Source organism: Meriones unguiculatus, chromosome 9 (assembly GCF_030254825.1).
Source record: "Meriones unguiculatus strain TT.TT164.6M chromosome 9, Bangor_MerUng_6.1, whole genome shotgun sequence".
NCBI classification, from domain to species: Eukaryota; Metazoa; Chordata; class Mammalia; order Rodentia; family Muridae; genus Meriones; species Meriones unguiculatus.
In genome coordinates, this window is record NC_083357.1 from 72387334 (window position 1) to 72406982 (window position 19649).

General features: G+C 38.8%; 1 protein-coding gene across 1 annotated transcript in view; it reads right to left on the reverse strand.

Annotated features, from left to right (window-relative positions):
- Window positions 1–19649, reverse strand: part of Gtf2f2 (general transcription factor IIF subunit 2) — a 120044-nt gene that overhangs the window by 11412 nt on the left and 88983 nt on the right. Inside the window, exons 6-7 of the mRNA XM_021635067.2 lie at window positions 12470–12569; window positions 241–384 (exon numbers count right to left, since the gene is read on the reverse strand). Of these exons, the coding sequence (XP_021490742.1) occupies window positions 241–384; window positions 12470–12569 (244 nt within the window). The remainder of the gene's footprint in view (window positions 1–240; window positions 385–12469; window positions 12570–19649) is intronic.

Sequence of the window (19649 nt, forward strand, 5' to 3'; positions counted from 1 at the left end):
CAGACATTTATGAGTACCTTTACAGAGCAGCGAGCCATTTCAATGGCTCTCAAATGTATTTTAAATATAAAGTAATGAAGTGGATGTTTGAAAGACAAAGCTGCATTAATTAAGACTTGTTTCCTGAGTGTTGACACTGTCATTAGTGGAGTGGATTCGAACTTAATCATGCTTCTTTCTCCCTAATATCATGCTAATGAAGTAGGGTCTACTTAAGAGTCAGTATAAACGCATACATACCACAGGCTGCTTTGTGATATCGACCAAGTCCTTAAGATTATAGTACTGATGTTTCTCAAAAGCTGAAAACAGCATGTCCAGGACGTGTTGTTTGTCTGCCCGAGCCCGCTTTCCATCTTCTTTCTTCTTTCTTTCATATTCAATCTATAGGCAAAAAAGAAAAAGGTATCAAGTCAACCTTTGGAAACAGGCTTTTCTGTCTTAGTCACCTGAAAACTACATTTAAGGTTCCAAGGTATCAGGTCTCTGGCAGGAACTTAGAACAGCAAACTCTGGTTGTTCCAGGACTCTCAGGAACTTTCAGGCTCTCAGACAATTTTTACATTGGTCTATAAACCATCTTCAGTCTCTCTGGAAGCTTCATGTAACACATTAATTTCCCAAGTAGGTTTTCTTCCTGGTTAGCCTGGACTGGCCAGAAGCTAACACACAGTTCCTTTGTCCTTGATTAATTAAAGCACAGTAAGACAATTTCATGAAGTACACTGCACTTGGCAGGTAACAAGTCCTCGGGCACACTCGTTACAGGGCAGATTCTCTAGCAATTGAGAAATCTGGGAAACACTGGTGAAGAAAGAGGATGGGAGCACCAGTCTCCCCCTTCTCACCTTCTGCTGCTGCACAATGAAGTAGGTTTGACAAGAAAAGTAAATACACTCAGCGCTGACACCAGTAAACTATTTTTTTTGAATCTTCATCTTACATTAGGTGTCCTCGAAATTAACATGTATAATATACTCCAATTTTTAACATAAAAAGCAAAATACCTCTTATTCAGATAAAGCCAAGGTGCCAGGACCTTGTCTTGGGCATCCCCCAGTGTTAAATATCTCACACAGACCAGCAGTGGAGGCAGCCTCACTCCTCATCAAAGAAGCTTCTCTCTGAGGCACATGGAGACAATTACAAAAACCAGACAACAACTAAGCTTGGGGTGCCCGCTGCCAAAAGGTATTTGCAATACAACCCAGGACACACGACTGAAGAGGGGGCAGAAAAATTATTAAAACCCAGAGGATTAAGACATTTGATGTGGGACAGTATCTTCTGTGTGTGACAGAGAAGTTCCATCCATGAAGTTGCAACACTCTGGTTACCTAAACAAGACCTAAATAATGACACCAGTTGACATTCAATCAAATGGGCGAAAATCTCTCATAAAGTTCCACCCCTAAATGAAGAGCCACGAGCAATGATTGCTCAGAGTAGGAGAATCAAGCCTTCCCCAAGGATTGCCTCCTAATTGGTTGTCCAATATCAAGTGTATACATGAGCAAAATGTATACATGTGAGCAACACTAAATGAACCCAGCAGGTTGTATAGTTGTGTGTATGCATGCACATACACAATAATTTTCTGTCAACTTGACATAAGTTAGAGCTATCTAAAAGGAAATTTAAATTGAGACAATGTCTCCATAAGATTTGGCTATAATGCATTTTCTTAAAAAGAGATTGATGGTGAGGACCCAACTCATTGTGGGTGGGGCCATCCCTGGCCTAGTGGTCTTGGGTTCTACAAGGAAGCAAGCTGAGCAAGCCAGTAAGCAGCACCCCTCTATGGCCTCTACATCATCTCCTATCTCCGGGTTCCTGCCTTGTTTAAGTTTCTGTCCTGACTTCCTTCAATGATGAACAGTCGTACACAAGTAAAAGCCAAAGAAAGCCTTTCCTCCCCAAGTTGCTTTAGTCATGGTGCTTCATCACAGCAACAGTATCCCCAACTAAGACAACACGTAATAAGAATTAAGAAAAAGAAAGAAAAAATAAGCCTGGAGATAATATATGAAAGTATGAGAGCCCGAAGGTAGAGGAGAGGGAGCAGTGAGAGGGGTGTAGCTAGCATTTGATATTTTGTGGGTTCTTCTTTCTTCTACCATTCTCCACCCTTTTAACTCCCTAACACTAGATATGAGAGAAAAAAGAATAGAGAGGAAAGGAAAGAGATCCCTGAATAAAGTCAAAGGTTGGGAAGGGGGCTATGTCATTGTTAGATTACTTCCTGCTGATTAGTTCCTTGGAACAAGTTTGATCTTCACCATCAGGATATCTAATTTCTTTTTTGCACATGATTACTTAACTAACTGTGACCAATAGGAACTAACAACCAACCAACAACCTAACCTGTCTCTCAGGGGCCTAGCATTTATATATCCTTTGAAAACTCCCCAGAATTCCAAACATCAATCACAAAAAATACCTGCAGCTGGCAAAATCATGCCTCTGCTAGAGCACAAGGCAAATCATAGTCAGCTGCTGTGAAGCAGCCCCATATCCCCACACTTGGGATTAAACCAAAAACATCTGTGTTTTAAAAGAAGCCAAAAGTAAAAAATTCTTACTATAAAGGGTGAGTAGGATATGATAAAGTGGCTTGAAATGATCTAAAGTATATCATAGACATGTATGAAATGTTATAATAAAGCCAGTATTACGTATAATTAATGAATCTCAATAAAAGTTGAAAAGTAGTTCTCTCCCATTGGTACTATGGGAGCACCTATAAAAATCGTTCTACTTAATAGAACTACTTAATAGAACTTAATGGAAGTTCTACTTAATAGAACTTAATAGAAGTTCTCTCCTATGAATCCCATCCTGGTATTAACCATTTGTATAAAGTTATCATTGCACTGAAAATAGGGACAACAGTTCAGTTAGTAAATGGCCCCAGAGTCCAGGTCAAAAGCTAGGCATAGTGGTAAATGTTTCTAATCCCAGTGCTGGGGAGGTGCATGTGTGAACACACACTTTGAGAGAGAGAGAGAAAGATAAAGCTTCTAGTTATTTATTTCAGTTGGTTAAATAAATAGCGTGTGTGTGTGTAAAGGCAGAGTGATTTGCAGAGGTAGGTCAGTCTCAAAGTTCCCTGGGTAACTAAAGCCTTGGTGGGCTGGAAGAAGCCAGCAGGGAGCAGGCCCCGTACACTGGGATGATTGTGCTGTGAGGACCAGCACATGCACTTCAGAGCTAACAGGTGAACTCTGGTGCAAACTCCACCCCTGGTACTTAGGCTTATGCTACGCAGTGGTACGGCATCACTGCGGAGAAAAAAATCCTCAAGTGCATGCCTTGGATGGACAGCTCTGCCAAGTCTCAAGATTTCTCAGTGAGGCAGCCTGTTATTACAAGCCTGAATCTCATCTACTTTGGAGGCTGAGACAAGACCTAAAGTTCAAGGCTGTGTGGGCTACACAGTGAATTCAAGGCCAACCTGGGAAACTTGGCAAGACTATCTCAAATTAAAAAAAAAAAAAAAGGCTGGGGACAGAGATCAGTGGTAGAAGGTTGCCTCAGCAGCAAAAGAAAAAAAAAATGCATACAAAAATAGAGGAGGGGTGTCTTGAAAACAGCATAAAAGAAAAACAGCCATGTGCATGCACAAAGAATTTAGAAGGATACAAGCTTTCTCTGGGTACAGAAGATGGGAATAAGAATGATCACACTGGGGAGACAGAAAGCATGAAGAACCAGGATTGAACCCATGAACCCAAGCATTAGAACATACTCCCACCCAGCTCTAATTTATGCTGGAAGATTATAAGAGAAACTGAGCTCAGGAAAGGAGAGGAGTGACGGTGTATCAGCAGAAAAGTGATTAATAAAGCAAGATGCCTCACTTAGGGAAGACACACATTCTACTTGGCAATGGTAACACAGATATTTATGTGCTTTGTGTTTTTTCCAATCCCAAATCTACAGCCAGTAAGGCGTGACTCAAAGGTAGCATTTTAGAATAAATCACAAAAGTTCAAATTAACAGTAAAGATTAAAAGTCAATCAAATTATATAAGTAAATGTTGATTAGTAATGTAAATACTACCTAGATTTAAAAAAAATTCCTGGTTAGCATGTTCTTACCCCAAATATGCTGACTACAGAGATCCTGGTGTTTTCCTCCTCCTCCTCCTTCTTCTTTCTTTCTTTCTTTCTTTCTTTCTTTCTTTCTTTCTTTCTTTCTTTCTTTCTTTCTTTCTTTCTTTCTCTTTCTTTTTTTTTTTAAGATAAGGTTTCTCTGTGTAGTCCTCACTGTCTCCAGGCTACCCTGAGCTCAGAGATCCATCAACCCCTGCCTCCCAAGTGCTGAGATTAAAGGTGTGAGCCAGTGGTGTTTTCCTTCTATAAAACATGGGAAAAGCATACAGGGCAGGGTGGTACACCCATCAACCTCAGGAGATCAAGGTCATCCTTAGCTACAGAGGATCAAGGCTGCATGCTTAAAGCAAAACAAACCCCCAATTACCAAACCAAATCTGAAAACCCACATGTCTAAAACAGCAATGATGAAAATGGAAATTATCAGTTCTCATTAGAGAGCTTTAGGTACTAGAAATTTAACTCTACGTTCTTGAAGGATGACAGAATTCATACTTAGTATTCTTAGAGCCCATACCAGGGATAACTTACAGAAATAGGCTGTTTTAAAATGAGTTGGCTAAATCTGCTTTGTTAATGGCTAAGGTTCATAATCCAAATTTTCTGTGGTATTATCAGCCAAGTAGTTCCAGTGTGCATGCCATATTAAAAGGGACTTAAATGCATCAAGATATTATTAGTACCTAGTACTTCTGTTTTCCTTTTACTTTATAGGTACAGCTGTTCTGTATGCATGCATGTCTGGGTGCGCCTGGTGCCCAGGAAGGCCAGGAGAAGGCAATGGATCCTCTGGGACTGGAGTTACAGAGGACTGTGAGCCCACCATGGGGTGCTGGAACTCAAGCCCAAGCCCTCTAGAAGAGCAGCGAGTCTTCAGCGCCACTAACACCTACTGCGCTTAGGACAAAGCTGAGGCCTGGAAGTAACTTTTCTTCTGTAAGCTATAGAGTATAAAATAGTACCCTTAGTACTTTACTCAATTTAACACTACAAATAAGGCTATGTAAACAGACTGTTAATACTATGGACCGCTGTGCCCACTAGAAGACTGCTCTGAGACGTAATGTTGCTTTTCCTTTGGGTTGCTCATCAATGCACCTGGGAACTAGAGGGGAATGCTATGTAGACAGAGCAGCTGAGCAGCCGGTCAGCCAGCTCGTTAGCAGCCAGGATGATAATTACTAAGGCAGTTGCTGGAACAGAAGTAATCGTTATATCATGTGAATTTTACTTAGTGATCTTTCACCTGTCTCCACTAACGAGATCATTGCAGGAATAAATGTCAACTGAGAAAGCACTTTAAGCTTAGTCTCCAGTTATAAATGTTTATATTCCCTAAATTTATCAGACGAAATTAATTTTGCTTTCTCAAGAAGACAAGTTACTCAAGATTTAAATGCAACTGCATGTTGAAAATCCACTATTGGATGTAGTATACACAGGCTCAATCGTTATTACTGAAACCTTAATCACTGACTTAAATTATAAATGCCACCCACTACCAATTAAAATATTGTAATTCAGGTGTCTGTAAATTTCTAGACTGTTGTTTGCAGAAATACTCTGATTGCTTTGTCATGGCAGTCTTTGTGAGGCTTTTCTTCCAACTTCTGAAGTGACTGTGACAGCCTTGACTATCATGGTTTTGTATTTTAAATCCTTTTGAAAGATGACTTCCCTCTCCCCTCTGTCAATGCTTCTATTTCTGATTAGTGTGTCATCATCTCTTGGGAGAAAAGAAATTCTTTAGAGCAGGTCAGCCCTTGGTGTGCAAATTCAAAAGGACAAAGCATGTAGAACTCTTATATTAAACTATGGCAGGGAAATACTGCTGAAAAGCCCTTATGGTATAGTCCTATGGCATCTATTTTAATGGGCAAAGTGAAAAAAAAAGTATGCATCTAACTTTGAAAAACTCAAAGCTCAACAACCTCAGTTCTTGAGACGAGCATTGGCTGTCTCCCAGAAGGGAAAGGACTACGCATAAACATGAAATTTCTTCCTAGCTTCTGGGAGGAGGGTGTCACCTGAAGGTTTTATGTAACAACCCTATTATTTCAATGACTGTTTCCCACTTAGCTTGTCTTAGTTTTTCTTTCACCAAAAGCTAGATAAAAAGTCCTTTGTTAAACTCAGAACAGGAGGGTAGGTTTGGTAGCAAAGACAATTAGATACATCTTAAATTTGTAAATTTAAGATGTATCTATCTCTATCTCCTGGTGCCATTACAGAACCCTGTTCCCTTCTCAACAGATGGCAGACAACTATAAAAAGTTCCTGTCTTTGGATTGGTGGCTGCAAACTAGAATAACCCAGGAGCTTAAAACACAATACACATTTGATCAAGTGAGTTAATCTCTGAAGGCATTTCCCTCTCTTTAAGAAAGCATCCTGCTGGGTGATTCTAGCAGACTAGTCACACTGAGAACTACCATTCAGCAGAGAATAGTTCTTTATGAGAACACAAAGCACATGGGAAAGTCATACAAGAAGATGAATATACAAGTCCACCAGACAGTGGCACCTTTGATGAAGAGATGAAGGGTTGGCAGGAAGCTTACATATTAACTCATTTTACTTAAGTGTATTTTTTTTTTACTTTGGTACTTTATTTATTTTTTATTATTAGTTACATTTTATTAACTCTGTATCCCAGCTGTATCCTGCTGCCTCATTCCCTCCCAATTTAAGTGTATTTTTTTTTAAAGACAACGTTTAACTAAGTAGCCCTGGCTGGCCTGGAACTCACTATGTAGAACAGGCTGGGCTTGAACTCACAGAGATCCATCTGCCTTAAAAGTGAGTTCTGGGATTAAAAGTGTATGACAGCATGCCTGACTTGATTACACTTTTTTGATTAACATCTTAACGAGCAAAACATTTAATGAATAAATCACACATGTATACCTTAATAAGTTGTAAATTATCATCCTATACTAATACATGGATAGTATAAGTTGCCCACAAAATTTAAAAAATTAAAATAGATGAAATAAAATTATGTATTATTCTAGAAAACGAGGAACTGAATTCAGAAATCTGGGGTTTGTTCACCAGCCAGGCTAGCTGAATCAGTCTAGAGAGCCTGTCTAAAGGGCTGGAGACAGTTTCAATGGCTCAGTGGTTAGGAGCACTGGCTGCTCTTCCAGAGGACCTGGGTTCAATTCCCAGCACCACATGGCAGCTCAACTGTCTTTAACTCCAGTTCCAGGGGATCTGATATCATCACACAGACACACATATATAAAAAAAAAACACCACTCCACATTATATCAACCAACCAATCAATCGTAACAAAAAACCAAAGAAAGAGAGTGAGAAAAAAACCTTGCCTCAAAAAGTAAGATAAAGAGTAACTAAGGTTTTTACATGTATACACATATATCAACACCCACAACCATCATTTCTCTCCCTCAGGAAAAAAAAAAAGTGAACAAAAATCTACCTCTTCTTTGCTTTTAAAATACAATAATCTGGAAAGAAAAAAATAGTGATCGATTGTCATGTTCAAGACGCTTATTAGTTTTCAACAGCATTGCAAACTCATAAAGGTTATACTGGATAGCTAATATAATAAGGTACAGATCCCACAAAAGTTAAGGAAAAGTTACTTCAATCAAAGTCATTAGCTCTAGGTCTTGGTGGCAGCAGTGGCACAGCTACATTTCTAAGATTTGATTGTTAGGTGGTTTCCTTCTGTAGTATGGATGTTCTGGTTTATGATATATAAATATGTTTTTGTTAAAATTCCAAGTTGGGGACTTTAGTTTGTCCACACCTGTTAAGTGTCTCATGCAGAGCGTGGTCTTTGCCAGGTGGAATTAGTTGAATTCTGAGGACTTTGAGGGGTATAAACATGACACCCCAGAGGAAGAAGGCACAGCTGTTTTGAGGAGGATTGCTTGCTGCTGGTTCGTCCTGCTGCTGCATTTGCTGCTTGCTGATCTGCTGGCTACCTGGACTTCTGGATTTCTGGACGACTGATATTGGTATTGCTTCCAAAGGAATCCTACAACTCTACCCAGCGGGAAGTAGTAGAGAGAACTCTGCCCCTGTCTCCACTAACCTTCTTTCCCTCCTAAGTGGTGTTGGGGGGTTGGAAGGGAGGTAGAAATGTATAATAACCCTAAATAAAGTAGGTTTGTTAAAAAAAAAAATCAAGTCAACACTTCTGCCAATAGAAAAATGATGGTGAGAAGAAAGGGGATTTTCTTTTCTTCCCCTTTCCTTTTCTATCAGTAGAACTTTGGTAGCTAACCTCCTTCCCTTTCATGACCATAGCCTTCCATTTTGTGTTCATAAAGTACCTGAAAATCAATTCTCTATTGATCCATTTTTGCTTAAGGACTGGAGTTGTTTCAAGTCTCAAGAAAGACACAACTGAGTCATGGATAAAGGTGGAGAATGAGAAGCCATACTTGAAGTGATACTGATAATTTCTATTCTGAAAAGAAGCCACATTCTTGTCAGATCTGATTACTTTATCATTGTTTCTACTTGAGTGACTGTTAGCAGCAAAAGCGTCAGTTTTTTCACCATCCTATTCACATGTATTTACTATGTGAATTTAGTGAAGTCTAAATTTAGTTGATGTGAGACCTTAGTCAACTATAACTATAATACTATTGAGACCTTAGTGTACAATAATGTGAAACCTTAGTGAACTGCTCCATGGCTACAATTTCTACTCTTCTGCTAAAAACCAAACCAAAACCAAAACCAAAACCAAAACAAACAAACAAAAAAAAAAACAAAAAGAAAAGAAAAAAGAAAGAAAAGAAAAAAGCTTGACCACCATAAAGATGGCACGAAGGCACAGGATTGATGTGCACAGTAGACATTTTCTGGTGGGAAAGGAAAGGGGTTTACTCTAGATCAAAGCAGTGACAGAGCTGGAGTATTCTCAGTTGTAACCGCAATGCTCTTAACACTGCCGGGGGTGGGAAGAATTATAGACTTTTGCATGTATATGTGTAATTGTACACTTTCCTTTTTAAAACCTCAGCTATTAGAATTAATCACCAAGTCACACAATACAAATCTGAAAATCTTTCAAAGTATTTCTATATTAATAATGATTTAAATTTTATTAAAAGTTTTATTATGGCCTCTAACTTGTTCATTTTAAACCATGCTTGATTTCTCAATATCTTAAAAATTAATGTCTCTTTATATTACAAATATCTGATCTATTTACATAGAAAACAACCACTAAACACTCAAATGCTTTGTTTCTATATAAACAAAGTCTTAATAAAAATTACTAGATAACTCATTACTCATTTATATCATAATCCTAACTAAGATATGGGGCTTTAACTGAAATGTCAATATGAAGAGATTGTTAAAGCAGGTGTCTTACAGCTTTATAAAGAATACAATGAATATGCACTATTTTTAGTAATAAAAACAACACAAAATGAAACTATTCTAAGCATACGGCTGTGTATGACAAGCCTGGGTGTTAATGTCACTAAGAAAATGACCTAGGCAGAGGTCTGAACTACCCTACTACCAAAGCACCAGCTTCAAACTTCCTAGAGGGGATTTGCCTTTCATCTTAGAACTAATGGTCTGTGGCAGCACAGGGGGTATTTGCAATGGAATTAAGGGGGAAAATGGTGTTAATACTACAGAAAGCTGTACTCCATACTTCAAAGGCAATGTTCACCATGCCCCTATCTGGGATCTAAGGAAGGCACAAGCAGAGAACAGGAAGGGGTGGCAGCTCAGGAAGGCAGGCCACCAGGGGACTCTCTCTCAGGCACAGGCAAACACCTGCTACACAGAGAAGACATCTCTGACATGGGCTAGTTATATAGACACTGTTCCCTAGCTCTCTTCCCCTACCCATCCCAAAAGGAGAACTTGACTGCCCAACAGCATTTCAGACAACTCATCCTAGTTGCCACAATTCCAACAACCCAAAGGATTTGTGAAGAAAAATTTGAAGTGAATTCACACTAGATCCATTGATGATGCACTACAAGTTGTAAAATGAAATAAATTCTTTCCTCCCCAAGTTGCTTAGGGTCATGATGTCTTATCACAGCAGCAGAAAGGAGTCAAATGCTTAACTACTGTGTATGTTGATATAGAATGCTAACGGTAAATTCTATATCTTACTATCTAAAATTAATAACTTAAAATAGTCAACCAATCTTCAATTCTGAAAATCATGTTCAATGTTTATCTGTTTTAAGCAACAAAGAACCATTTCTGTATATACATCTTGTCTTACTATTATACATTTTAGACATAAGGAAAATACTTTTTTCCTAGTGACACACACACACATCCAAATTTCTCCCAGAAAGTATCTATCTCTTTGTAATCTAGGGGAAGTATACGCTGTCTTGCCTTTACTGTGATAAAAACATCCCAGAGTAGAAACTGCACATATACACCTGGTCCCTAGGAGGACGACAAAGGCAGATTTTGGAACCACAGAAGAGAATAGCACTGAAGAAGAGAGGCAAAACAACACAATCCTGTCATGTTACTTTCCTTTCTCACATAGCCCTAGAAAGTTGCTGTGGAGCCCTGTACAGTATGTTTTGAGCATGTATAAACAGTATACATCATATTGTCAAGGACTCTTAAGCTATACCTCTTAAGCACATCTATGGTTTTTACACAGAATTACCGACTTAATTTTTTAATTAATTTCATTTTAACACCAAACATGACAGTACTCTGAGCTAACAATAGACACAAACAGAAGAGAAGAGGACAAAGAAACTGCCTTTCATCCACTTGTCTCAATCAACAACAGACAAGAGATTACCTATCCACTTAGCTTCCTGCTCCTCTTCTTTGGTTTACTTGCCCCCTAAAGCATAACTAGGGGCTAACCAGCCACACTGTCATCTGCTTCCTTTAATCTAGTCAGTGTGGGGAACTGTGATATATGAATGGACTTGCATTTTCTGACCACTGAAGATGATTGTTTACCTCTGAAGCACTTGCTAGCTCATAAAAAAATAAGCACAAGGAACGCAGATGTCATTCTGTGGCACTCAAGTCTGAGTACTCAAGGCTCATCTTATAAAGGTTTTATTTTTTCCAAAACTTAGACCAAAAGGAAATTATCCAACAGCACAGAATACAAGATTCTATCTATTGACTGTTATTCAGACTTTCTTTTACCTTTAGCAATTCCTCACATTTCCCCAGGCTCCTTTGGCACTGTTAGCATTCTGTATCAACATACACAGTAGTTAAGCATTTGACTCCTTTCTTAGATGGGGTTTCTGCTACTGTGATAACACAACACGACCCTAAGCAACTTGGGGAGGAAAGAATTTATTTCATTTTACAACGTGTAGTGCATAATCCATGGAACTCAGGGCAGAGTCTCAAGGCAGAAACTCATTAGGAGGCCATGGAGGAATGGTACTGATTGGCTTGCTCCCCATGAATTCTTTCAGCACTCAGGACCTTCAGCTTGGAATAGCACTGCCCACAGTGAGCTAGGCCTTCCCCCATTATCATCCATCAGGAAAATGCACCACAGACGTGCCCGCAGGCCAACCTAGTGGGGGGCATTTTCTCAAATGAAGTTCTTGCTTCCCACCTGACTCTAGATTGTATCAAGCTGACAACAAACTAGTCAGCACATGTCCTACGTCAGACTCCTCGGGCTGAACATTTGGACCGGTCAGTTTTACTCATGTGTGTAAGAGCAGTAGTTATACTTCAGAAGTGTAGGCAGAAAAGGCAGAAATGAAGATGACAAGCCATTTTTTTATGAAGAACTCACAAAAGTAACTGACATATGATGGGCTAACATACATAAGAAGACAATTTACATCCCTATCATACATTATTCTATACATATACATATAATAGAATACATACAATAATACATATAATAGAAAGGTGATCTTCATTTTGCATAGTAGTGAAAGACCAAAAAATGCCAGTGACATCTGAAATGGAACAAAGCTATCTTAATGAGGAGAACTACCACTGTTCAATGTGCACTGTTCTTAAAATTTTCAAATAATTTTTTAAAAAGTGCTACATAGCTCTACGTATTTATGTATGATCTTTGAAAATTTGCTGGCATATTAAAACTGGTACGGTAAACTATATAGATACAGAAAACAAAATATTAGTAAATTTATATTTATGAAGTACGTTGTGATTAGAAACATTGAGAATTGAAGTGCTATTATCATATTATCTCTCTGTAAAGCCTGATCAAGGGCAACAGCTCCCTTCTGCCATACAGCTCTGGTAGCACTTTTCTATGGTTAGCACGGGTCATAGCAAGCTGCAGGACTAAGTCTACGGATCTGTGATGCTAAAAGGAACAAGGACACTGATGAAAGGCACGCAAAAGACTCACATTGTACTGATGGTTAGCGACAGGCTTGTAATTGGTCGTTACAACTTTGTCCAGCTGCTGGGATAGCCTTACAGGTTTGGAAGATTCTTCTATTTGCAATCTGAAAAACAAAAGGCAGTGTTAAAACACTGCTCAGTAGAGTGGGTCCTATAGGTATGTCAATAGCTACTCACATATAACCAAGCAAGCAAGACCAGAATACCAGAGTAGCTTTACCATAAACACTTAAGAACACTAAAAACAAAACAAATCTCCAACTACAATGTAAAAACTAACCCCATAAGCAAAAAGTACACGTTATGTTATTACAGTCCTAAACATAGTTCTGAAACTGTGTTGTTTAGATAAACTCTGCAAGCAAACTGTCTTAAATAATTACTGTTTATAATTCATCAATCCAAAGCTTCCACCTTGACAAAAAATAAAGATAAGGAGACCACACCAACATCCACTGTGCAGTGACCAGTGGCTCTTGATCAGACATTAGCCTTCGAAACATTCCTGTCGCCACAGAAACCTCTACTGTACAGCACTGGTCTACAACATTGCAGAATTCTGTCTGAATTACACGTAACACAAAATACTGTCTCCAAAAAGAAAAAAGAAATCATAAATATACAATCTCATATATTTCATGAAGACACCACTCCAGGAGTGCCTACAACTTTAAGCAGCGATTTAAGGATTTTTATTATGTCCTAATTTCTATACTAAAATTGCTCCTTAAAAATTAACCCACTTATAAGCACAGTAAATCCAAAAGTCTGCTTTAAGAGAGGACAAGTGCAGCTCTCAAAAGTGACTATTTTTAAAGACACAAAAGGTATCATTGTACCTTTAGACTTCTCATCAGCAGGGTATGAGAATACAAAATATAACATTTAAGAAAATTGCCTACCATATCTGGCTAACTTATAACTGAAGAATGAGCATGAAATAAAAGTATTTCTGGAAAAATACCTGGGCTTATCACTTCCGAATCTCACTTAGAGATCCACTCAAGAATGTAACGCAGTAAGGACTCTAAGGAGCTAATGGATGTAGTGGATACAGCCAAGAAACAGAAAGCCACGGGAGAAAACAGTTTATGAACGGTAGTTTTTTTTAAGGTTTATTTATATATATGCATGCTGTGTGTGCGTGTGTGTCACATGTATGTGGGTGCCCAAGGAGGCCAAAGAAGGAGCTGGACAGCTTGGGGCTGGAGTTTTAAGTGGCTGTTAGCTGGGAATCAGGTGCTATGGAAGAGCAGTTTATGCTCATAACTGCGGAAACATTTCTCCAGCTTCAGCTATGTGCTTTTTAGAACATTGAATTACATGAAAGACAGAAAAAAAATAGAATTAGCACATTTTAAGATTTTTGTTGAGTTTTTTTTTTTAAATTTGTACAATAAATACCTAAGACTTTTATAATCATTAGAAAAATTATACTTAAAATACCACCATTTGGTTTGGGGTTGAGGATATAATGATAAAGGCTTGATCCAGACACTAACCAATGCTGTAGCCAGTTAACAGCAGTCCCAAGGACAGGGACTTAGCTGACAGTGACACGAAGAAAAAGCAACCCCAAGGTGTGCTTTGAGGGTGAGCTGTGCAGTGCTGCCCAGGCTCATAACTAAGGCAAAAAGAGATAAAGCCACTCTTCTAAGCAAAGTGGTCTTGAAGGGATTAAGGGAAAGAAGACATCCCAGGAGAAAAAAATGACAGAGACACATGAGAAATGTTCATCAAGTGTAGAAACTAGGCACATGTGACTCCTTAGTAAAATTAAACAAACAGGCACAATTAAGTAGCAGCCTGTTTCTGAACACACTGTTGTGTTCTCACTGTAGCCTTCTCCCCTCAGCCACTCAGCTCCCAGGGAACTAGCCTTTCCAGAGGGCAATACCTACGCTACCAGATTACCTTCCCTGCATGCACCTCCCTCCATGAGTCATCACAGCCACCATGGAGGAGGCAACGCCTGCTCCTTCCTTCCACTTCTGAAGTCCTCAGCAGGCAAGCTCTCTCTATAAATGGCAGCTTACTCTTGTCAGACCTGTACATTGGATTTATCTGTAACCCCTCACCCTGATTCACGTTCATGAGGCACGCTGCCCTTTCAATTCGAAAAGCCAATTCCATCACCAGAGAGTTGTGCCACGTTTATACGCTAGGCATCAAATCTTTTAAATAAAGGAACACTGTTGTTTTCTTTTAAACAAAGAGATCATAAAAAAAATCCAACCTTTCTATTATACCTTTAAAAAAAAAGTCAATTCCCAGAGTTTTGTTTTAATTAAAAGAGGACATCCTATGACTCAAAATTCAAAAGGTTAATCTATGGACAGAAAACACAATACATTTCAAAAGAACTTAATCTTAAAATATTTTTCATTAACCATGAACAGTTTAAAATAGTTTAACAGGCTTTTTAATTTAACACTAAATTCATTTAACATTATCTCATAATGTGCTGGAACAATTTGCAGCTCTATTTTATTATTAACAATGCTCTAAATTAAACACTGCTGGCTTCAACAAACTTTCAACATCAAAACAAAGATTATCTGGGTTTTTCAATACAACAGAATTTGAAAATACTCAGGTCATAAAGTAGAGTAGCCAACTACATACAGAGGAGCTGTTAGGCTGAATGAGGAGAAAGCTAAATGCCTGTGTCCTGACCATGTCTAAGACTAGGCCTTATCTTTTTCAGAACATTAAAAACACAGTATTTCCAAGAAACTCTCATAAGGAATACAATATTCTTTTGCTTGCTTGTTAGTTTCTTGAGGCAAGGTCTTGTTATGTAGACCTACCTGGCCTTGAACTTACAAGATCTACCCGATTCTGCCTCCCAAGAGCTGGGATTCAAGGTATGTACCACCATGCTTGGCATAAGAAATACAGTATTTTTGATCACTTTTGTTTTAACAAACTGCATAATAGACACTTGGCATGAATTTCTACTACCACTATAGGACAATTAACTCAGAAAAAAAAAACTGCACATTTAGAATGTTAAGGAGAAACCATAGGTTTAAAAAATATTTTCTCCAATCACACACACACACACACACACACACACACACACACACACTTGAAAGTAGGTTTATACACGCTATGGTAGTCACAAACCATAGTTATTTGTCAAAGTAACTATATAAATTTATATCTGTGTGTATCTGTGCATGTGAGTGCAGTTTCTGATGGAGGCCAGAAGAGGGTGTAATATTATAGGCAATTCTGGACTGCCCCAAAATTGGAAATGACCTCTGGTCTTTTGGAAGAGTAGTGTGTGCTGTTAAGTAGTGAGCCATCTCTCCAGCCCGGAAAATCAGAAATTTAAAGCAAAGCAGTAAACAAATGTGTGCTTTAAAATCAGTGCTCTGGGGGCTGGAAAGATGGCTCAGCAGTTAAGAGCAGTAACAGCTCTTCCAGAGGACCTGGATTCAATTTCCAACATCCACATAGCAGCTTAAAACTGTTTGTAACTCCAGTTCCAGGGGACCCAATACCCTCACACAGCTATACATGCAGACAAAACACTAATGTACATAAAAAACAAAACCAAAACCAAAAACAGTGCTCTAGGGACTTGAGAGATGGCTTAGCACACGCTGAGCATACAGAGTGCATACCATGCTTGCAGAGAATCCAACTTTGGTTACAGCATCCATGGCAACTAATAATCACCTGTAACACCAACTCTAAGAAATCTGAAACCCTTTGGCCACTACTGGCACCTGTACTAACGTGCACATACTTAAACACAGATACTTAAACCTAATTCAAAACAAAATCCCAAATAACAACAAACCCTGCTTCTCTGAATGCTATTCACATCACAAAACAGTGTTATCACTCCAACTCTTGGCCATTATGCCCTAGCTCTCTGGGTTCAAAACCTCACTCACATGTGTTGCTGAAATAGAAAAATCAATTTAGTTACAGTTTTGGCCAAAGCTAGAAGAGAGAAATTTTCAGCATGTCTGTTTTGCCTGTAGTACTGTTCCAATTTATCGAGAAGATGAAGCAGAAGTCAGGAGCAGGCATGTGGAACCAAATTGGGGACCTTGTACATGGCCCATCCTCAATCCCTTTAGTTCCCTAAAGGGTGAGTGTGTGTGTATATATATATATATATATATATATATATATATGGGGGGGGAGGGGCGGTACTGAGGAGGCTACTATACTAAGGCAGAGGAAAGAATATCGTCAGCATTATAATAGTGGTTCTTTACCTTCCTAATACTGTGACCTTTTAATATAGTTTCTTATGTTGTGGTGACCCCAACCATAAATTTCCTGTTGCTACTTTATAACTATAATTTTGCTACCGTTATGAAACATAATGTAAATATCTGTTTTCTGACAGGCTTGGGGGTTAAGAACCACAGGTTGAGAACTGCTGCATTAGTGTGAATCTGAAGGATAGAGAATACAGTCAAATTTTAAAAATCATTTTGAAGACATATTTAACAGAAACTGGAACATAAGTGAATTGGGGCACAAAAGAGTAAGAACTACAGCAGTAAGACAATAGAGCTCAGATCTGGCTTGAGTAACTATAACCTAAGGAGCAGAGACACACCATGTCACTGTATTTTACTAGAAACTATGTGATCTTCCAAATTCTAACCTTGAGAAACCACTCTAGTTGAAAGTTCAGAGAACTGAAAAATTAAAACTTGTGATTTTGGGCTCGAGAGATAGCTTAGCCAGCCATTAAGAGCACTGGCTGCTCTTCTAGAGGACCTGGGTTCAATTCCGAGCACCCACCTGGCAGCTCAAAATGGTCTGTCTGTAGCTCCAGTTCCAGGAGTTTGGATGCATACATACAGACAGACAGATAGGCATAAAGCACCAATGCACAGAAAATGAGAAATAAAAGATTAAAAAAATAAACTTGTAAATTCTTAAAATAGAAAACGAACAACTAATGTCAGGAACAAGCTCTTTCTCTGGACAAAAACTAACAACTACATATAGTTATTTCACCTTGACAATAATCACAATCAGCTTGTTGAATTAGGAGTCTTTCTAAGATTAATAAGTTTCTACGTTTCTTGCCATAAAGAAAACTCTAAAGGGTTTATACAACCTAAGAGCACCAATACAATGACAAGGGAAACCAACACGGCAGGCATTTAAAGAGTCTTCCTCCATGCGAGAAACTGTGTTAAGAGCATTCTGCACACCCCATTGTACTTTTTTCTCATATGTAAAACTCCAGCTGTAAATCGGACCACCCCACTACATGGTCAGCATAAAGCCATGTTAACATAACAGAGACTATTTAAAATCCCACAGAACTTAGCCAAAGAGAAATAAGCAAATGACATAGGTCTCATTTAGCCTAGACTGGCCTTGAACTTGTTATGAGCTGAAAATGACCTTCCTCCTCCTGCTTTCACAGGCATGCACTGCTATGATCAGTTTTCGCAGTTCTGCAGATCAAATAAGGCCATCTCTAGCCCATCAACTTCTTTTTGATAGTCATCAGCCTGCCAATAACTGATCTAGGTCTATGCAAACACTGAGTAGAGTACAGTCCTCTGTATAACAGCCCCAACCCCTCAAACATAAAATGATTTCTATTAAGCCAGCATCACTAGTCATTAGGTCATAATTATGACATAGTTATTCTTACCAAAATCACTTAAAATCCTCATTATTATGCTTTTGCTAAGGGTGATTTGGTAGAATTTCAATTTCCAGGTTAAATCCCTAAATATACTTTTAAAATGTAATGTTCATGTTAAAGATAATAAAATATATATCCTTCAAATCTTTAAAAGGTGACCATATTAAAACCTACTCAAAATGCCAACCTTGACTTAAGCTGTTGTGGTCTACAAATTTTAGCTAATAACCACCACCCATTACTCACTGGTAAATATACAGTGTTTTTTTTTTTTTTTCATATAACAGCAACTCAATAAATGTTTGTTGTGCAAATGAGAAAATAATACCGTAACAAAAGTCACAATTAGGTCACAAAGGAAACCGCAGAAATGCACATGAGCATTTACCTGTAGCCAAGCTTCATGGCTAACTACTAAGCAATACTCCCATCTCAGTCTGGCTATCAATGAGACCTGAACAGTTACAAACAGCACTGAGCTGTAAGTGTTTGTAGCAACAACTGCCAACGTAGGACTCAATTCATAATGTAAATACCATTGCAGAGCTCAGGTGTCTTTTGTGCTACAGCTACATTTGATTGCAATTCATGTTATTCTTAAAATGACAAGCTTTGATACACTGCTGGGTAGAGCCTTTCAGAGTCCCTCTGTGTTAGGCTCCTGTCCTATTTCCTGTTTTCTCCTTCTTTCAATATCCATCTCGTCTGTCTTTCTGGGTGAGGTTTGATCACCTCCCCCTAAGGGGGCATCAGCCTTACCAGGCCACAGAGGAAGACAATGGAGCCAGTCCTGATGAGAACCGATAAGCTAGGGTCAGATGGAAGGAGAGGAGGACCTCCTCTATCAGTGGACTTGGAGAGTGGCAGGGAGGAGATAAGGGAGAAAGAGTAGGGTTGGGAGGGAATGAGGGAGGAGACTACAGCTGGGACACAAAACAAATAAACTGTAATTAATATAAAAAAAAGAAAAAATGACAAGTTTTACAAAAAACTGTGGATTTTCTTAAGACTTAGATGACATTTTTGAAAGGGGGAAAAGGAGGCTGGCATTCACAAGGTGAGAAAGAACAATGGTAGAGAGAAGCAGGAAAGCAGTAGCGCACTGGACCTGCTTGTGGCCAAGAGTGCACAGAGTCCTAGGTCAGGTCACACGAGGAAGTTCTTGAAGGCACAGCTTGAAAACTGAGCAGAAGTCTGGAGAAAGGTAATAAAATAACCTGGTCCAGGCTGAGATGTCTGTTGAGACACTTTGGTATTTGGGGAAGAGCTCAAGGTAAGCTTCTTCCAGGGCTTGCAAGCGTAAGTACATGTCCATCTACTAGGGTGCAGAGCTGAGGGGCCATGAAGAAAGTTTAGGGCTTCATCTGAGTAAATGAACTATTTCCTAATCTGGCAGAAGAACTATTGGGGGTACCACAAAGAGCAAACAATAAAATGACCTTAACAACTGTCCTGTGAACTTTGAATTTTATTGATTTTAATTGGGTTTTAAAAATGCATACAGCATTGTGATGGTCTGAATGGGAACGGCCCTCACAGGCTC